The sequence below is a fragment of the Ovis canadensis genome, chromosome 22, assembly GCF_042477335.2.
Source record: "Ovis canadensis isolate MfBH-ARS-UI-01 breed Bighorn chromosome 22, ARS-UI_OviCan_v2, whole genome shotgun sequence".
NCBI classification, from domain to species: Eukaryota; Metazoa; Chordata; class Mammalia; order Artiodactyla; family Bovidae; genus Ovis; species Ovis canadensis.
Window position 1 is genome coordinate 34,033,735 of NC_091266.1, and position 21,260 is coordinate 34,054,994.

Consider the following 21,260-nt stretch of genomic DNA (forward strand, 5'->3'; position numbering starts at 1 on the left):
GAGCCCAAAAAAATAAAGTCTGACACTGTTTCCACTGTTTTCCCATCTATTTGCCATGAAGTGATGGGACCAGATGCCATGATCTTCGTTTTCTGAATGTTGAGCTTTAAGCCAACTTTTTCACTCTCCTCTTTCACTTTCATCAAGAGGCTTTTTAGCTCCTCTTCACTTTCTGCCATAAGGGTGGTGTCATCTGCATACCTGAGGTTATTGATATTTCTCCTGGCAATCTTGATCCCAGCTTGTGTTTCTTCCAGTCTAGCGTTTCTCATGATGTATTCTGCATATAAGTTAAATAAGCAGGATAACAATATACAGCCTTGACATACTCCTTTTCCTATCGGGAACCAGTCTGTTGTTCCATGTCCAGTTCTAATTGTTGCTTCCTGACCTGCATATAGGTTTCTCAAGAGGCAAGTCAGGTGGTCTGGTATTTCCATCTCTTTCAGAATTTTCCACACTTTATTGTGATCCACACAGTCAAAGGCTTTGGCATAGTCAATAAAGCAGAAATAATGTTTTTCTGGAACTCTTTTGCTTTTTCCATGATCCAGTGGATGTTGGCAATTTGATCTCTGGTTCCTCTGCCTTTTCTAAAACCATCTTGAACACCTGTAAGTTCACGATTCATGTATTGCTGAAGCCTGGCTTGGAGAATTTTGAGCATCACTTTACTAGCGTGTGAGATGAGTGCAATTGTGCAGTAGTTTGAGTGTTCTTTGACATTGCCTTTCTTTGAGATTAGAATGAAAACTGACCTTTTCCAGTCCTGTGGCCACTGCTGAGTTTTCCAAATTTGCTGGCATATTGAATGCAGCACTTTCATAGCATCATCTTCCAGGATTTGAAATAGCTCAACTGGAATTCCATCACCTCCACTAGCTTTGTTCGTAGTGATGCTTTCTAAGGCCCACTTGACTTCACATTCCAGGATGTCTGGCTCTAGTTGAGTGATCACACCATCGGGATTATCTGGGTCATGAAGATCTTTTTTGTACAGTTCTTCTGTGTATTCTTGCCACCTCTTCTTAATATCTTCTGCTTCTGTTAGGTCCATACCATTTCTGTCCTTTATCAAGCCCATCTTTGCATGAAATGTTCCCCTTGGTTATCTCTAATTTTCTCGAAGAGATCTCTAGTCTTTCCCATTCTGTTGTTTTTCTCTATTTCTTTGCATTGATCGCTGAGGAAGGCTTTCCTATCTCTTCTTGCTATTCCTTGGAACTTTGCATTCAGATGCTTATATCTTTCCTCTTCTCCTTTGCTTTTCGCTTCTCTTCTTTTCACAGCTATTTGTAAGGCCTCCCCAGATGGCCATTTTACTTTTTTGCATTTCTTTTCCATGGGGATGGTCTTGATCCCTGTCTCCTGTACAATGTCACAAACCTCAGTTCATAGTTCATCAGGCACTCTACCTATCAGATCTAGTCCCTTAAATCTATTTCTCACTTCCACTGTATAATCATAAGGGATTTGATTTAGGTCATACCTGAATGGTCTAATGGTTTTTCCTACTTTCTTCAATTTCAGTCTGAATTTGACAATAAGGAGTTCATGATCTGAGCCACAGTCAGCTCCTGGTCTTGTTTTTATTGACTGTATAGAGCTTCTCTATCTATGGCTGCAAAGAACATAATCAATCTGATTTTGGTGTTGACCATCTGGTGATGTCCATGTGTAAAGTCTTCTCTTGTGTTGTTGGAAGAGGGTGTTTGCTATGACCAGTACATTTTCTGGCAAAACTCTATTAGTCTTTGTCGTGCTTCATTCCATATTCCAAGGCCAAATTTGCCTGTTACTCCAGGTGTTTCTTGACTTCCTACTTTTGCATTCCAGTCCCCTATAATGAAAAGGACATCTTTTTTGGGTGTTAGTTCTAAAAGGTCTTGTAGGTCTTCCTAGAACCGTTCAACTTCAGCTTCTTCAGCGTTGCTGAATAACCAACCACAAAGAAAAAGCTCAATACATTTGAGTTCATTAAAATAAGAACTATGTTATCAAAAGACACCATTAAGAAAGTGAAAAATATATCTACAAAATATATGGTGGGAAAATATATCTACAATATATATGGTCAAAAAAGGCTCATACCCTGAATATATACAGACTTCGTGTAATCAAAATGAAAAAATAAATAAATAACCAACAGAAAAACAAGCATGAGATTTCAAGAAACTGTCATTTTAAAAACTACTCAATACCACTAGACATCAAAGAACTGCAAATTAAAAATCAATGACATACTATCATCCAACAGAATGGCTAAAATGGACAATACCAAGAATTAGAGAAAATAATTCTAACTATAAAGTAACTCTAACCATAAAGTAACTCTTTTATACAGATAGTGGGGCTATAACTATTTCATCTTATCTACAGTATTAATGAACATGTATACCCTATGAGCAACAATTCTAAAAACATGCCTAGCATGTGCATGCAGCAACATGGGCACCAAAAATCCCAAGCAAGAATGTTCACTGATACATTAATTTCTAAGCAGCCAAAACTGGAAGCAAAATGTCCAGCAGAATGGTTTTTAAAATGTGGCATATATAATAGCAATTTTTAAAAATTTTTATTTATGTATTGATTCATTTTTGGCTGTACTGGGTCTTCCGTGTACTGGACGTTTCTCTAGTTGTAGCGAGCAAGGGCTACTCTTCATTGCAGTGCATAGGTTTCTCACTGCAGTTTCTCCTCTTGTTCCGGAGCACAGGCTCCCCGGCTTCAGTAGCTGCAGAGCAAGGGCTCAGTAGTTGCCGCTCCTGGACTCTAGAGCACAGGTTCAATAGTTGCGGCCCATGAGCTTAGTTACTCCGCAGCATGTGAGATCTTCCTGGATCAGGGATCAAACCCATGTCTCCTGCACTGGCAGGCAGATTCTTCAATAATGGCAGATTTTATAGCAATGAAAAAGGACAAAGTCCAGTTACATACACAATCATGAATGAATCTCACAGATAACTGAGCAAAAGATGTCCTTCTCTCTCTCTCTCTCATACACACACACAGACACACAAACTACTTACTATATAGTGCTATTCATATCAAATTTTAAAAACAGACAAAAAATATAGTTTCTAGAGATAAGTCTCCAATTTACAATGGTTCAACTTACAATTGTTAACTCTATGATGGTGTGAAAGCAATATGCATTCACTAGAAACTCTACTTCAAATTTTTGAATTCTGATCTTTTCCTGGGCTAGCGATATGTACAATACTGTTTTGTGATGCTGGACAGCAGCAACGAGCCACAGCTCCCAGGTAGCCACGAGGTCATGAGAGTAAACCAAAACATTTACAACCATTCTGGTTTTTGACTTTCAATACAGTATTCAATATAGTACATGAGATATTCAATACTTTATTATAAAATAGTCTTTGTGTTAAATGATTCTGGCTACAGGCTAATATGAGTGGTCTGAGCATGTTTAAGTTAGGCTAGGCTAAGCTATCATGTTCAATAGGTTGGGTGTATTAAACGAATTTTTTCAACTCTATTGTAAAGCAAGGAAGAATTATACTTGCTTAAGTAGCAAATTGTAGAGAGAAGCAAAGATGTATTTACCATTCAGGATAATGGTTACCTTTGGGGGTTAGTGATTATGAGAAGACAAGAGGGCATAAGGAGAGTTTCTAGGGTGCCAGCACTGTTTTGGGAAAAAGTATTAGGCTGTGGGGAAACAGGAGTGATTCATTTGAAGTAAATATGAAAAATGCTGAGATTTGTTGAAGCTGGGTATTAGAAAGAGTATTGATTATATTGTACATATAACCAATATCTTTCATGACAATTTTTTTAAAATACCAAGTATAGATTTGACCTAAATCTTGCTACAATTTGATGTAAATATCATAGAAAATCAAAATACAGTATACACTAAAGGTTAATTTTCTCATCATAAAAGTTTTTGCATAGATAGCTAGTACCAGGAGAATTAGTAGTTAAGTATAAAGGCAAACAGAGATAGCAAAGACTTCAGTATTTAAGAGCATATACCAGGGCATTCAAAGCCAGTGCTCTGGGACAAAGCAGAGGGATTGGGATGGGGAAGAAGCTGGGAGGGGGGTTCAGCATGGGGGTACACATGTACACCTGTGGCTAATCCATGTCGATGTATGGCAAAAACCACCACAATATTGTAAGGTAATTAGCCTCCAATTAAAATAAATAAATTTTTTTAAAATTAAAATAAAGGACTATAAGAATAGAAGAAAAAAAAAGCATATACTAAGCAACCATCCCAAAGAGTAACAGAGGCAAGACTTATCCCTTAAAAAGGGTATTTTTTAATACTAATAGTCTGCAGTGATTACTTTTACCACTAGATGGAACTCTACATGTAAGGTGATATGCTTAGTGAAGGACTGGAAACAAAATCCACAGCTGAAAAATCAATTACATAAAAATGAAATGCAAATGCTTTTAGGCATTTTGAACCCATGAATCTGTAAAATTCAAGGCAGTGGGGGAAAAAAAAAACAACAACCTGTATCCTACAGATGTATCTTTTGGCTGACTACTACCAAAAATGCATACCCACAAAACTAAATGTTTCCTCCCTAGTGAATCGCTTAACTTGATTTGTTCTCCAAGAACCACAATCTTGGCAACATCTTTCAAAATATGAGCTATATTTAAAGTTGTTTAAACCTGACTTACCACCCTGAGAGAAGTATGCACTCTCTTACTATGTTTTCAACCTTAGCTGTGAAACATGGCTTTAAATGTGTCACTTTATTGAAGAGCTGTTAGATTTGAATACATACAAGTATTAAACAAGAGGCTATTATTTCTCCCTTTTTCTACCTGCCAAAGTTAAACTGGTATGAAAATTGTACATAAACAAAAAGGATAAAGCAGGCTCCAGGTGTTCAAGCCGGCAGGTTTTTTATAACACAGGTTAAGGTTGATAAGTAGTACCACAGTTTTTCAGGAAATAATATTCAATTCCTTAAACAAAAATTTTGAAACACTTACATCCCAAGATCTGCTCTTAAGAGTGGCTGTCCAGGGTTTAGTAATATGGACCTCTTATCACTAATTTAGACTTCAGTAGTCTACAAAAATATATTTGGCCCCTTTATTTGATCCCAACTTGAACTAATTTCAGACTGTTAGAGCAACTTTATCTGAATTAAAGTGGCACATGAAGGAATTCCTGATCGTTTACCCTCTTAACCTAAACATTCTGCAAATGTGGTCAAAATTTTAACCCTATGAAATGACAATGGAAAGTTCTCAGTCTAAAAGACTAATTTGTCTTCCTCTGAGTACCAATAATGCAAGTTAATTAACATATATTTAATTTGTCAATTTTTATCCCTTTGGGTGTCACAGAATCGGTATTAATTCTGTTGCTGCCACTTCACTTACTTTTTGTCATCAAGACTGGCAAACAATTGGAAGAAAGTTTACTTGTACTGGAAAAATAACATAAAAATTCCCTATTTATTTGGAGAAAGTTCTATAGGATGCTTAACTGACAAAAGAGTATCTCTCTTATCATTACATAAAAGCTGTTTACCCCTCAAAAAAATACAGTCAAAGCTTCGGGAGACTCTTCCTATAGACTTTAAATGCCATGAGTCTCAGGCAATTAAAACCAAAGGATTTCTACCTATGATCAGATTACCTTTCAAAAGACTACTTCTAAATCCACTTCTTTCAAAGTCCAGAATGATACTATCCAAGAGACTGCTAATGCTTTTGCTCTGGCACATGACTGTTCATATCTATACAACTTCACATATTGAAAATTCTTAAGAGTTTTAATCTCTTAGTCAGTACTCAATGAACCTAATAGTAAGTCTCTTCATCAGCTAGCATAAGAAAGTGAGTTGCTTTTCTGAGGCACATATCAGCCAAACAAGAAATCAGTTACTCACGTGTCATTTAAATTCAAACTAATTGTGATCTACCTGCTGCTGCTGCTGCTAAGTCGCTTCAGTCGTGTCCGACTCTGTGCGACCCCACAGACGGCAGCCCACCAGGCTCCCCCATCCCTGCGATTCTCTGGGCAAGAACACTGGAGTGGGTTGCCATTTCCTTCTCCAATGCATGAAAGTGAAAAGGGAAAGTGAAGTCGCTCAGTCGTGTCCGACTCTTCGTGACGACATGGACTGCAGCCTACCAGGCTCCTCCGCCCATGGGATTTTCCAGGCAAGAGTACTGGAGTGGGGTGCCATTGCCTTCTCTGGTGATCTACCTAGTTCTTTATAATTTTAAGAAGCTGTAAGGTACAGGAACAAACTAAAACAAACTAAACTAAGTCTGTGGCGCCCAAAAGGTTAAATTTCACTGAATACTATAAGATGCTATTTTGTTTTCCACTATCTCTATTTTCAAAAATACAAATGGTCAGCTATAGGTACAATTAGCACATAGGCACCCAGAAGCCCCTGTCAGAGGTCTTGAAAATTAGGTTGCAAACAATTTTTCTTTCACTGCATTTGCACATAGATGCTAGTCCTTTAACTGTTATTATTTTAAAGAGATCTTTGGGTATTTGCTAAAACTCCTTTGAAATTGGAAGTAATTATGAGGCTTTTTCCACTGTGGTAAATCTTAAGCAACCACCACTTTGGCTTTTCTCACTCAACACTTTCTGAATGATACCAACTGTTGAGATATGTGATATTGAAAAGATGGATTCTAATACATGAAATTTTATGGTGCATGAAATTTTTTAAATTTAAATATCCCAGTTTCTTTTAATTGGGATATCCCAACACTTTTAAAAAGTTATTTTATTTTTTTTTGGCCATATCTCGGGGCTTATGAGATCTTAGTTCCCCAACCAGGGATTGAACCTGGGACCTTGGCAGTGAAAGCAGAGACCTAACTACTGGACCACTTTTTATTTCTTAACTCCTAAAAAGAAACTATTGTGTCAGTTAAAATAGTTATGCTTTGAAAAATTTAGGCTTTATCCTCCATACACACCTTAATACACACACTCTCAATTTAAATTTTAATGAAAATTTAACACAATGACATAAGTGTATGCTTCATACTGGTATATTTATTTTTAATATTTAAAAGCCGTATTTATTTGATGAAAAATCCAGATTGAAAAATGACTGATCTCTTGCTTAGGGTCATCCTGACAAAAACAGCAGATTGAATAGCAGATCTAATAAGGAGAGCTTGGTCATAAGGATAACTACTACAAAATGACCTGATCAAAGGAAAAAAATTAAAGCAGACCTTGTTATTTGAGTGAAAAAAAACTATTATTGCCACCAGTGAGAGACTGTAGAGATTCCAAAATTCAGAAAACTTTAAAATGATAAATAGACTTCACCATACAAAAGCTAGTCAGATTTAAAAAAAAAAAAAAAAACCTAGTCAGATTTCAAAGGGCTTATTATAGTGCACATAGCTTTCTCTGATTAACGTTTGACTTTCGTAGACAGCAGAAAGTATTTGAAGATAATGTCAAGAATGTTACTAAATACTATTGCTGTACACTTCCTTGGCTTCTCATCTTCTCCTAATTTTTAGTTTCCTGTTATTTGGTGAGTTTTTTTTTAATTTCATTGTTTTTAACATTCTTGGTTTTATCCTTGCAATTGTGTTCAGCATAAAAATAAAACAAGCGAAGAACTTCTACATTATGTAATCCCAATGTCATTCTTTATAGTTTCTAAATTAATGAAGTTCGCCCCTTCCCAAATGTACTGATATAATTAAGACACATACAGCAATTGTTCAGTCTCATAGTTCAGCTTGACAAATCGCCTGTATTTAATTTCATAACTGATATTGTTATTTATGTTTTCATCTGGTTATCTTAGAAGCTATGGCTTTATACAGTTTTATAGTTTGATACTAACACATTTCCCATTATAAAATGTATTGTCATTAACTCACTCCATACTTTTAAAATTATTTATGAAGTAGATCACAAAACTTGTGGACTTCTGACAAAACTGTTCCTTTTTTATCTATCACTATATTTTAAAATTACCGAAAAGAACAACAGTTTTCCTACAGTAGGCACTAAAGTCTGTAACACAAAAGACAATAACAAGATCATTAACTGCTGAATGCATGGTATAATGAAAGCTCTAAGCATTCAGAGGTAGGAGAGAATCTTTCACTCTTACACAAGGAGTTGAGACTTGCAGGAGGTCTTAAAGATGAGAAGGGTTTGACAGAGTTTGACCGTACTCACCTTGAACACTCTGACTCCCAACCTCCTCCTTCGGACAGTTTCCGTCCTCCAAGACCCCATCCTACAGGGCTCATCAGCGCTGCCTCCAAAGCCTGCCCCTGTGGCTGTGGCTGGCAGCCTCTACAGGAAGTCACCCTCTTGTCCCCACATTTTCGTTTTTTCGTTTTCATCTACTCTCTTGCTCTGCTCCCTTCCATACCACTTCTCCAATGCTTCCTAGTTTCTCACAACCCACAGCTATTGAGCCTGTGCTCTAGAGCCATGTGCGGCAACTGCTGAAGCCTGCGCACCCTACAGTCCATGCTCTGCAACAAGAGAAGCCACCACAATGAGATGCCTGTGCACCACAACCAGAGAGTAGCTCCCCGCTCGCCATGGCTAAAGGAGAGCCCACGGAGCAACAAGGACTCAGCATGGCCATAAGCTCAGCAGGAAAGAATCTGCCTGCAGTGCAGACGCGGCAGGAGATGTGGGTTTGATCCCTGAGTCAGGAAGATTCCCTGGAGGAGGAAATGGCAACCCATTCCAGTATTCTTGTCTGGAGAATCCCACAGACAGAGAAGCCTAGCAGGCTATGGTCCACAGGGTTGCAGAGAGTTGGACACAACTGAAGAGACTTGGCAAGCACGCATGCTCACTGTGCATGGGCTTAAATAAATAAAATTATTTTTTAAATTATACATATTTTATATCATTATAAACATCAGTTTTTAAAACCTCATATAACTATATACCAGTAACCCCAAACAAAAAGACAAGAAATGTTAAAGTAGCTTGCTCAAAGACACATACTGTTTTAACTGAGGGAAAAGTTATCAGTAAACAACGTATCTGCTGGGATCTTCGCAAGTTTGAAACTGCAAAGATCCATGCTGTTGTTGCTGTTCTGTCAATATATCGTGTCTGACTCTGCGACCCCATGGACTGCAGCACATCAAGCTTCCCTGTTCTTCACTATCTCCCAGAGTTTGCTCAACCTCATGTACATGGAACAGTGATGCTATCTACCTATCTCATCCTCTGCCACCCCCTGCTCCTCCCGCCTTCAATCTTTCCCAGCATCAGGGCCTTTTCCAGAGAGTCAGCTCTACACATCAGGTGGCCAAAGTATTGGAGCTTCAGCATCAGTCCGTCCAATGAATATTTAGGACTGCTTTCCTTTAGGATTGACTGGTTAGATCTCCTTACAATCCATGGGACTCCCAAGAGTCTTCTCCAACACCACAGTTCAAAAGCATCCATTTTTCAGCGCTCAACTTTCTTTATAGTCAAACTCTTCCATCCATACGTGAGTACTGGACAAACCATAGCTTTGACTAGACGGACCTTTGTTGGCAAAGTAATTAATGTCTCTGCTTTTATAATATGCTGTCTAGGTTGATCATGGCTTTTCTTCCAAGGAGTGTCTTTTAATTTCATGGCTGCAGTCACCATCTGCAGTGATTCTGGAGCCCAAAAAAATAGTCTCTCACCTTTTCCATTGTTTTCTCATATATTTGGGAATAGGTTATAAATATTACATCGATTTTTATATAGATTCTATATATTTATATTAATATTATATTATATTATATTTTATTGGAAAAGGCAATGGCACCTCACTCCAGTACTCTTGCCTGGAACATCCCATGGACAGAGGAGCCTGGTGGGCTGCAGTCTATGGGATTGCTAAGAGTTGGACACGACTGAGCGACTTCACTTTCACTTTTCCCTTTCATGCATTGGAGAAGGAAATGGCAACACCCTCCAGTGTTCTTGCCTGGAGAATCCCAGGGACGGGGGAGCCTGGTGGGCCGCCATCTATGGGGTCGCACAGAGTCGGACACGACTGAAGCAACTTAGCAGCAGTAGCAGCAGCATTATATTTTATAATTATAGTTATTATATAATATTATATACAAATATACATTTTAAATTATATAATATTATATATTATATAACATATAATGTATAATCTTTTATATTATCAATATATAGATTATATAGATTAAGGACTTCCCTGGTGGCTCAGACAATAAAGCATCTGTCTACAATGCTTACAATGCAGGAGACCTGGGTTCAGTCCCCGAGTCGGGAAGATCCCCTGAAGAAGGAAATAGCAACCCACTCCAGTATTCTTGCCTGGAAAATCCCATGGACGGAGGAGCCTGGTAGGCTACAATCCATGGGGTCGCAGAGTCGGACACAACTGACGGACTTCACTTGCTATTATATAGATTTCCCATCTATTCCCAAGCCATGAAGTGATGGGACCAGATGCCATGATCTTAGTTTTCTCAATGTTGAGTTTTAAGCCAACTTTTTCACTCTCCTCTTTCACTTTCATCAAGAGGCTCCTTAGTACTTCTTCACTTTCTGCCGTTAAGGGTGGTGTCATCTGCGTATCTGAGGTTATTGATACTTCTCCTGGCAATCTTCATTGCAGCTTGTGCTTCATCCAGCCCAGCATGTTGCATGATGTACTCTGCATATAAGCTAAATAAGCAGGGTGACAATATACAGCCTTGACGTACTCCTTTCTGGATTTGGAACCACTCTGTTGTTCCATGTCCAGTTCCAACTGTTGCTTCTTGGCTTGCGTAGGTAGGCCAAGATTTCTCAGGAGGCAGGTAAGGTGGTCTGGTATTCCCATCTCTTTCAGATTTTTCCACAGTTTGTTGTGAACCACATAGTCAAAAGCATTGGCATAGTCAATAAAGCAGAAGTTTTTCTGGAACTCTCTTGCTTTTGCAATGATCCAACAGATATTGGCAATTTGATCTCTGGTTCCTCTGCCTTTTCTAAATCCAGCTTGAATATCTGGAAGTTCACAGTTCACGGTTCACATACTGTTGAAGCCTCGCTTAGAGAATTTTGAGTATTACTTTACTAGAGTGTGAGATGAGTGCAATTGTGCAGTAGTTTCAACATTCTTTGGCATTGCCTTTCTTTGAGATTGGAATGAAAACTGACTTTCTCCAGTCCTGTGGCCACTGCTGAGTTTTCCAAACTTGCTGGCATACTGAGTGCAGCACTTTCACAGCATCATCTTTCAGGATTTGAAATAGCTCAACTGGAATTCCATCACCTCCACTAGCTTTGTTCATAGTGATGCTTCCTAAGCATCTTGACTTGACTTCACATTCCAGGATGTCTGGCTCTAGTTGAGTGATCACACCGTTGTGATTATCTGGGTCATGAAAATCATTTTGTACAGTTCTTCTGTGTATTCTTGCCACCTCTTCTTCTGCCTCTGTTAGGTCCATACCCTTTCTGTCCTTTATCGTGCCCATCTTTGCACGAAACATTCCCTTGGTATCTCTAATTTTCTTGAAGAGATCTCTAGTCTTTCCCATTCTATTGTTTTCCTCTATTTTTTTGCATTAATCACTGAGGAAGGCTTTCTTATCTCTCCTTGCTATTCTTTGGAACTCTTCAAATGGGTATATCTTTCCTTTTCTCCTTTGCTTTTTGCTTCTCTTCTTTTCTCAGCTATTTGTAAGGCCTCCTCAGACAGCCATTTTGCCTTTTTCTTGAGGATGGTCTTAATCATTGCCTCCTGTACAGTGTCATGAACCTCCATTCACAGTTTTCAGGCACTCTGTCTCTCAGATCTAATCCCTTGAATCTGTTTGTCACTTCCACTGTATAATCGTAAGAGATTTCATTTAGGTCATACCTGAATGATCTGGTGGGTTTCCCTATTTTCTTCAATTTAAGTCTGAATTTGGCAATAAGGAGTTCATGATCTGAGCCACAGTCAGCTCCCGGTCTTGTTTTTGTTGACTGTATAGAGCTTCTCCATCTTTGGCTGCGAAGAATATGATCAGTCTAATTTCAGTGTTGACCATCTGGTGATGTCCACGCATGGTATTCTCTTGTATTGTTGGAAGAGGGTGTTTGCTATGACCAGTGCGTTCTCTTGGCAAAACTCTATTAGCCTTTGCCCTGTTTCATGCTGTACTCCAAGGCCAAATTTGCCTGTTACTCCAGGTATCTCTTGACTTCCTCCTTTTGCATTCCAGTCCCCTATAATAAAAAGGATATCTTTTTTGGCTGTTAGTTCTAGAAGGTCTTGTAGGTCTTCACAGAACCATTCAACTTCAGCTTCCTCAGCAGTACTGGTTGGGGCATAGACTTGGATTACCGTGATACTGAATCATTTGCCTTGGAAACAAACAGAGATCATTCTGTCATTTTTGAGATTGCATCCAAGTACTGCATTTCAGACTCTTTTGTTGACTATGATAGCTACTCCATTTCTTCTAAGAGATTCCTGCCCACAGTAGTACATATAATGGTCATCTGAGTTAAATTCACCCATTCCTGTCCATTTTAGTTCACTGATTATTAAAATGTCGATGTTCACTCTTGCCATCTCCTGTTTGACCACTTCCAATTTGCCTTGATTCATGGACCTAATATTCCAGGTTCCTATGCAATATTGCTCTTTACAGCATAGGACTTTACTTCCATCACCAGTCACATCCACAACTGGGTGTTGTTTTTGCTTTGGCTCTGTCTCTTCATTCTTTCTGGAGTTATTTCTCCACTGTTCTCCAGTGGCATATTGGGTACCTACCGACCTGGGGAATTCATCTTTCAGTGTCCTATCTTTTTGCCTTTTCATACTGTTCATGGGGTTCTCAAGGCAAGAATACAGAAGTGGTTGGCCATTCCCTTCTCTAGTGGACCACATTTTGTCAGACATCTCCAGCATGACCCATCCATCTTGGGTGGTCCTACATGGCATGGCTCATAGTCTCACTGAGTTAGACAAGGTTGTGGTCCATGTGATCAGTTTGATTAGTTTTCTGTGATTGTGGCTTTCATTCCGTCTGCCCTCTGATGGATAAGGATAAGAGGCTTATGGAAGCTTCCACCTCATACTTCTCTATAGAATAGACCTAGGTAGTGTTGCAGCAAGGGAAACCAGGAACTTGGAGATAAGATGATTTTCCATGTGCCAGTCACCAACTTACTGCCTCTCATCCATCACTGCCTACTCTGCAAAAATGGAGCCAGAGCCTCTAAGTATACTTCGTTTTCTAGCTGGTACAATATTCAGCATTACTGATAAAGAACACTGCAGAGACAGAGCAGGAGGCAGGGCCTTTCCCTTTAGGATTTCAGGCTGCTCCTCTAGGCAAGCTCCTGTAGCGTGCACAACTTCTCCACTGACAGGCTCCAGGTTATAGCAGCCAGCTGCTTTCTACCCCCACACCCAACCATCCCTGAGACATCTCCCTATGAATAGCTTTCCCAAGTATCCTACAGTGGTGGGTTTCGGGAAGGTTCCTGAAGGTGAATTTCCAACAAGTTCTACGACATTATTTCTTTGCTATTCTGTGGCTCCAATGTGGGATCTCTGGCCTAGGGTATCTATCTCTTCTTAGCACATTCTATCTCAGCCCTAAGAATTATAGTGGATTCTTTTTATCCAGCTTTATCAACGTATAATTAACAGACAAAATGATAAGATATAGTATTTATAAAGTGTACACCATTATGATTTGATATACATATGCAGTGCATAGTTGACGCTGGTTTCTATCTGTAATTCTTTAGAGATCTCTTTATTTATTAGCCAATCCCTTGTTACTCCAATTCCGTTAGAATCAATAACTCTTTATACTAAACTTTCTTTGTTCAAATTACTGTATAGTTTCTGTGTCCTAGCTGAACCCTGACTGATATATCAGGTAAAACTAGCAAAAAATCAGCACAAAATAGATGGACTCTGGCATTTCTAGAAACATGGTTAAAAAAATGTAATTAATAGGGTTTACTCAAGGTAGCCAGAAGGTATCTTCAGGAAGAAAGTACTGATAAGTGCTGATTAAATAACAAAAGAAAGCAATAATCTAATCAATCAACTGTAATAAGTCTCTTTCAAACATAAAATGGGACAACCTGACATACAGATCAGGTATATTCTTTTTTTTTCTTTTTACTGAAGCATAGTTGATTTACAATGTTTCAGACAAAGTGTTTCAGTTATATATGTGTGTACGCGTATTCTTTCTTCAGATTCTTTTCCACTGCAGATTATTAGAAGATGCTGGAGATAGCTCCCTGTGCTATTGGCGGACAGGTCCTTGTTGTTTATTTTACATATAGTGTGTGTTCTTTCTCCTTTGGTAAACATAAGCTTGTTTTCTATGTCTATGAATCTACTTCTGGTTTGTAAATAAGTTCATTTATATACTTTATGCAAATTACCTAAACTGTCTTATCAGTTGGCTTACGAACCTGAATGGAATCAGTCCTTAAATCTGTTTAACACATAAAACAGTTTTTTGAATTTGCAGTAACAAAAAGACTGCTGCTCTCTGAGGACCTTCCACACAACCACCCAGAAACCTCCTTCTTCAACACTGTTTAACCTTACAAACTCTAAAGCTAAAGGTTCGAGGCAAAGAAAGGTAGGCCATTGACCAGTTTATAAAGATTAACTTTAAAATTATATTTTCTTCTTCCCCTCTCCTTCCATCAAGAGTGCCCTTGCCTGTAAATAAACTCTCTAAGCCAGATAAACTGATAAAAATACAAAATAAAAAGATTCTGATTCAAGAAAGATCCCTAAAGAACCTATTCCTCATTTCAGTTCACAGAATTTGACAGTACAAATAAAAAATTAGATTCAGGGAGTTCTCTGGTGGTCAGGTGGTTAGGACTCGGGGCTCTTGCTGCCATGGGCCCAGGTTTAATCCCTGTTCGGGAAACTAAGATCTCGAACGCCTCACAGCTCAGCGGCCAAAAAAACTGGATTCAACATTTAAACCATGTTTTCTACTTTTACAAGTGAGAATAGAAAATTCTTCCTAAGATCAACAGGTTCTGTCTATCACTTTTCTTGAAGGGCCACACTGCTGTCTTCTAAGAGAAAAGAACAATGTAATTTTAAAAAGGGACTTTACGAAGTCTACACTGTAGTGATTCAGCAGGATCCAGGGCACTTTCCCCGCCTTCAGACACCTTCCTTATCCTCCAAAAACATTTCCAAACTGGGATGTAACTATCCCAAAGTCTGTTCCAAAGTTTCCTACTATTCCTAAGTCCCATGGGCAGGGCTACAAAACTCAGACACTGCTGGTATATTAACTGTCTCCAACTTTTCACAAATGCTATCACTTCCATGACTTGCTCTGCCACCCTCCACTCCTATATGTTCTTGTTTGCTTTTTCTGGTTCACAGTGGGTTTCTTTTTTCAGGGAATATTGAGGTGAAAAAGCCTGTGACTCTGTTATCAATTTCCCCTCTTCATCTAATAATAGTTAGGACTTTCTTTTTATGCCTCTTTTCAACTAAAAAAATACTGAGCCATATTTCCCTACTGCCAATTATGTGGGTAGGTGGCTATAATTCTTTTCCTGCTTTTGTTTTTTCTCTCTTTGGCCCTTGAGAGTCTCTACTTTTTTTTCCTATTATTTTTATACTACTACTGGTAGAATAGATAGCTTCAATTTGTGGATTTCCCTCATTAGATGCAGGCTTAAAATAATGAAGAAATAGAACTAGAAAGCTAAACAGTTCTAAACAGATGATCATATATTCTCCATTCAACTTGCAAATATATATTGATTTGTGCAAATCAGACAATTCTTTCCTCTTCTTTATGGACTACAAGGGACCATACCACCAACAGAAGATTAGAAAGGTTAATATCTGTACAGCATAAAGTAATTTGCATGGCATTTATCACAAGGTAATATTTTTGTCTTAAAAATACCAAAAACTATTATTCATTCACTACTGACCACCTTGTTATCGTTGTTCAGTCAGTAAGTCGTCTCCGACTTTTTGCGAACCCATGGACTACAGGACACCAGGCCTCCCTGTCCCCACTATCTCCTGTAGTTTGCTCAAGTTCATGTCCACTGAGTTGGTGATGCTGTCCAACCATCTCATCCTCTGCTGCCCTCCTTTCCTTTTGTCTTCAATCTTTCAAAATCATCAGGGTCTTTTCCAATGAGTCAGCTGTTTGCACCAAGCAGCCAAAGTATTGGCCAGTAAACTGTAGCCTACCTACACAAACCTAATTGTTGGGAATACATAATAAAAATATACACGTTCAGCTCAGTTCAGTCGCTCAGTCGTGTTCGACTCTTTGTGACCCCATGAATCGCAGCACGCCGGGCTTCCCTGTCCATCACCAGCTCCCAGAGTTCACTCAAACTCACGTCCATTGAGTCAGTGATGCCATCCACCCATCTCATCCTCTGTCGTCCCCTTCTCCTCCTGCCCCCAATCCCTCCCAGCATCATTGTCTTTTCCAATGAGTCAACTCTTCACATGAGGTGGCCAAAGTACTGGAGTTTCAGCTTCAGCATCATTCCCTCCAAAGAAATCCCAGGGCTGATCTCCTTCAGAATGGACTGGTTGGATCTCCTTGCAGTCCAAGGGACTCTCAAGAGTCTTCTCCAACACCACAGTTCAAAAGCATCAATTCTTCGGTGCACAGCTTTCTTCACAGTCCAACTCTCACATCCATACATGACCTGCCCTCAAAAAGACCTTAGAAAACTCAACTTCTCTATGAATTACTTCAGGTTCAGATAACAGTCTGTGAATAAGACTGATTATGTAACTAATACTATTGCCCCAAATTTAAATTCAAATAGCAATATCCTTTAAAGAAATTCAAACTATTCCTGCTATCGAATGGTATTTTTTCTTCAGATTTTCATCACAATTCAAGATTTTAGAGCAGGCTAAAGGATGATCTAATCAAACTCATCGATTCCCTCTACAGTTTCTAGGGGAGGAAAGGACCCAACCATTTATAGGCAGCTCCAAGAGGTGAAAATTCTTCCCTATAAAATATGAAATATGGAATATCAACCACTCCCATCTGTGCTAAGTAAGGAGTCCAGGTGCTACCCACAAACCCAGCTTTCTGGGATGTGGATTCTCCTATTCAATACAAACAGCACCAACAGATACCAATCAAAAGTTTTACTTACTCATTTACACTGGGGCAATGTATACAACACAGGCCTGGCGGGCTAAAGCCCATAGGGTGGCAAAAAAGTCAGACTCCCATATGTAAAATAGATAGCCAAAAGGAATTTGCTGTGTATGGCTCAGGAAACTCAAACAAGGGCTCTATATCAACCTAGAGGGGTGGGGTGGGGAGGGAGATGGGAGGGAGGTTCAGAAGGGAGGGGACATATGTATACCTATGGCAGATTCATGTTGAGGTTTGACAGAAAACAACAAAATTTTGTACAGCAATTATCCTTCAATAAAAAAAAATTAATTTTTTTTAAAAAAGAGTCAGACTTGACTTAGAGACTCAACAAACAACACTGTAAATAAGCTCACTCTACTGAATTCCAGAATGAATTAAGACTTCCCTGGTGGCTCAGACGGTAAAGCGTCTGCCTACAAGGTGGGAGACCCAGGTTAGATCCCTGGGCTGGGAAGATCCTCTGGAGAAGGAAATGACAACCCACTCCAGTACTCAGAATATCCCATGGATGGAGGGGTGTGGTAGTCTACAGTCCATGGGGTCACAGAGTCGAACGCAACTGAACGACCTCACTTTTTCTTTCACTGAATTTCAATATACATTTTCTCAATTAAGACAACTAAGTTCTTAAAGCTGGGATAAAACCACCTAGAAATTCTTTCTAGGAAAAGCTAACTTGGGAGTGTGCTAACTTGGGAGAAAACACTCTGTAGAAACAAAGCAATGATTTCCTAAACTGATTCCTCTGATCTGTTCTTTAGTTCCTCTACTAGAAGAACAAAAAACTATTAAGTATGGAGTGGTTATTAACTACTAGGTTCAGCACTGACAGCTTTAAAAGGATTGTCTGGTTTAATACTGACATTCTCTGGACTAGACATCATTATGTCCATTTACAAATGAAGAAACTGAAGCTGAGAGAAGTTTAAAAATTGGCCCAAGTATTTTATTCTTTTTAGTGCTCCTATAATTATGATTCTTTTCCTAATTTCCTTTTCAGATAGTTCATTCTTAGTGTATACTCATAACTGATTTTTGTATGTTAATTTTGTATCCTGCAACTTGAACCTGTTTATAAATTCTAATAGTTTTTTTTTTTGTTAGCATCTTAAGGATTTCCTACATACAAAACCATGTCTTCCAAGAGGAATAACTTCATTCTTCCTTTTCTTATTTCAATCCCTCCTTGTTTCTTTTTCTTGCCTAATTGCTCTGGCTAGGACTTCCAATACTACGCTGAGCAGAAGTGGCAAGAGTGGGCAGCCTTGTCTTGTTCCTCACCACAGTGGGTATCATCTCACATCTGTCAGGATGGCTATGATTAAAAAAAAAAAAGTGTTGGTGAGGACCTGGAGAAACTGGAACCTTTGTACACTGTCAGTAGGAAAACAAAATAGGGCAGTGCATAGCTCAGTGGTAAAGAATCCACCTATCAATGCAGGAGACACCAGTTTGATCCCTAGGTCAGGAAGATCTCCTGGCAACCCACTCCAGTATCCCTGCCTGGGAAATCCCATGGACAGAGGAGCCTGGCGGGCTATAGGGTTGCAAAAGAGTCAGACACAACTTAAGAGACTAAACAACAGCAGCAGGTAGCCTAGAAGTTCAAAAAAAAAAAAAACCAATTAAAATAGAACTACCTAGGACCCAGTAATCTCTTCTTCATATTTATCCAAAAGTATGAAATTAGGATCTCAAAGAATTATTAGCAGTCTCATGTTCACTGAGGCACAATTAACAATAGCCAAGATGTGGCAACAACCTAAATGTCCATGGACATATGAATAGATACAGGCAAACTATGGTATATGCATAGAGTGGAATATTACTCGCCTTTACAAAAGAAAATTCTGCAGTATGTGACAGTATGGATGAAACTTGAGGACATTATGCTAACTGAAATAAGCCAGTTGCAGAAAGGCAAATGATTCCACTTATATGAGGTATCCACTTACACGAGGTGTCTAAAATAGTCAAAGTCACAGAATTACAGAATGGAATGGGGCTTGCTAGCAGCTGGGAGAAGAGCAATGAGAAGTTACTATTTACTTAAAGTTTCAGTTAAGCAAAATGAATAAGCTCTTGAGATTTGCTGCACAACACTACCTACAGTCGACAGCACTCACTGTACTCTTAAAATTTTACCAACAGGTAGATCTCATGCCAAGTGTTTTCACTACTATAAAATTTTTCAAATGTTTAACTGGTCCAAGGACTCATATCCATATCTAAACGACACTCAAATCTGTGCTCCGAATTAATCATATAAACTGCCTCGGAAGAGATTAAAAAGTACTGACAGCGTTCTCTCCCCACGCTGTGCGACGTTGGGGAATTCGCTTAACAGCTCTGGGCTTGTTTCCTCACCATCGAGATGAGTCTCAGCGCAAAGGCACGCAGCGTTGCCACCACAAACAGGTCGATTTGCAGCCAACCCCGCTAGTGGACCTCCCAATAGCATCGGCAGGATCAAGCAGGGTCCTGGCTGTGGCCAGCGCCGGCGCCAGACCACCGAGCCTCAGTCCCTGCAGCCGCAAAGATGAGAAACGCCGCAGAAAAAAAAGGAACAAAGCCTGGCCCCCTGGGTCACCGTGACCCAAGAGAAAGGCGTCAGTACGACCAGCCCACGGCCTCGTTTCCTAGGCAGCTGGACCAAGAACTGGGCTCACCTCCGGCCAGGCTCCCGGGCTGGCACCTCCCCTTCACTCTGCGCCTCAGTCGCCATCTTAGTCAGCAAACTTCTTTCACCGCCCCCAACCCTGGCCCCACCCTCATGCCTCTGGATTGGCTGAAGTGTTACCCCCTTTTTTATACGATTGGATAACTTGCCCGCCCCTCCTCAACCCGAATAGCTTCATGATATTATTGGTCTATTCAAATAACTAACCGTCATTAGTGGCCCCCTGTCGTGGCGGAAAAGAAAGGGGAGAGGGGCCAAGGAGGCGGCGTTGGGAAACCCAGCCCCGTGGCCTGCGGGGAGTTGTAGTTTCTTATTTTGATTAACTCCGGATTCCACCGACTTTTAGCTTCAAGTCAGAAATATACAGCTTACGCTCAAATTCTGTCCGGATGTGTAAGTCTTAGAATTACAGAATTGTCGAACTTGAAAGTGACTTCAAGAGTCACTCTCTAAAATGGCAAGATGAGTTTTCTGTCCTGATACAGAGGTACAGAGTGGCAGCCAAGAAGTACTTACTAAATTTGTTTCACAGCCTGCTTTCTTCAGACGGCATACCAGTGGGTCACTTCTTCATTCCACCCGCTCCCTTCTGGCTTCCCAGGGAAGCCACAGTTTGCCTCTCTGATCTGAATCATGGAGCCAAAACCTGCATAATTTTGTCCCTGGCTGAGCTTTAATCCTCAAAGAGAGAAAGAACCATAATTATGCTTTCCCTCCCTGCCTCACAGGCTTCTGGTGAGGATTAACTGAGGCAATAGATGCTAGACCATTGTAAACTTAAAGCATTAATTTCTTTCTCTGTGTTAGTTTCCTCTGCTGGGGTTTTCTATGGATATTTTTCCTGTTGTTCTCTCTGACAACCTTTCACCTGAAGATCACCCAGCACTCTCCTTTTCTTTCACTAAGTTCTACCCACATACATTTCAGTTTCTCAAAAGCCTTTGCTCTGTTGCTTTTCCTGGGTGGCCTGCCGTATTGTTTTTCACATCTCAGTTTAAAAGTCACTGGTTCAGGGAATTCCCAGGTACTCTAGTAGTTAGGACTCGCATATCCACTGTGGGGGGCCTGGTTTGATCTCTGGTTAGGGAACTAAGATCCCCACAAGCTGAGTGGTGCAGCCAAAATAAACAAAAGACACTTATTCAGATGCCTTCCATGGCCCCCTCTGAATAAATCAGTTCCCCTACTAAACTTTCACATAGCACTTGAACTCTTCCTTCATACCTCTCACCACAACTTATATAGTTTATGTGACCATTTCATGTGAGGGTTCCCAACTAGATTTCCCACCACACGTGAGTAGAGGCTACATCTGCTTTGCTCCCTGGGGCATATGGCACATAGTGGCCTTTTGTTAAATTTTTTTTGGACAAATGCATAAGCAAATCCTCAGACTCTGTTATCCAAACCAAAAATTGAATCAATCATGTTTTCTAATAGA

At 39.7% G+C, this 21,260-nt stretch overlaps 1 protein-coding gene across 1 annotated transcript in view; it reads right to left on the reverse strand.

Annotated features, from left to right (window-relative positions):
- The window catches only part of ARHGAP19 (Rho GTPase activating protein 19), a 64,497-nt gene extending 44,583 nt beyond the window's left edge, over positions 1–19,914 (reverse strand). Inside the window, exon 1 of the mRNA XM_069568211.1 lies at positions 19,809–19,914. Within this exon, the coding sequence (XP_069424312.1) occupies positions 19,809–19,864 (56 nt within the window). The 5' untranslated portion in view covers positions 19,865–19,914. The remainder of the gene's footprint in view (positions 1–19,808) is intronic.
- Between the last annotated feature and the right edge of the window lie 1,346 nt (positions 19,915–21,260).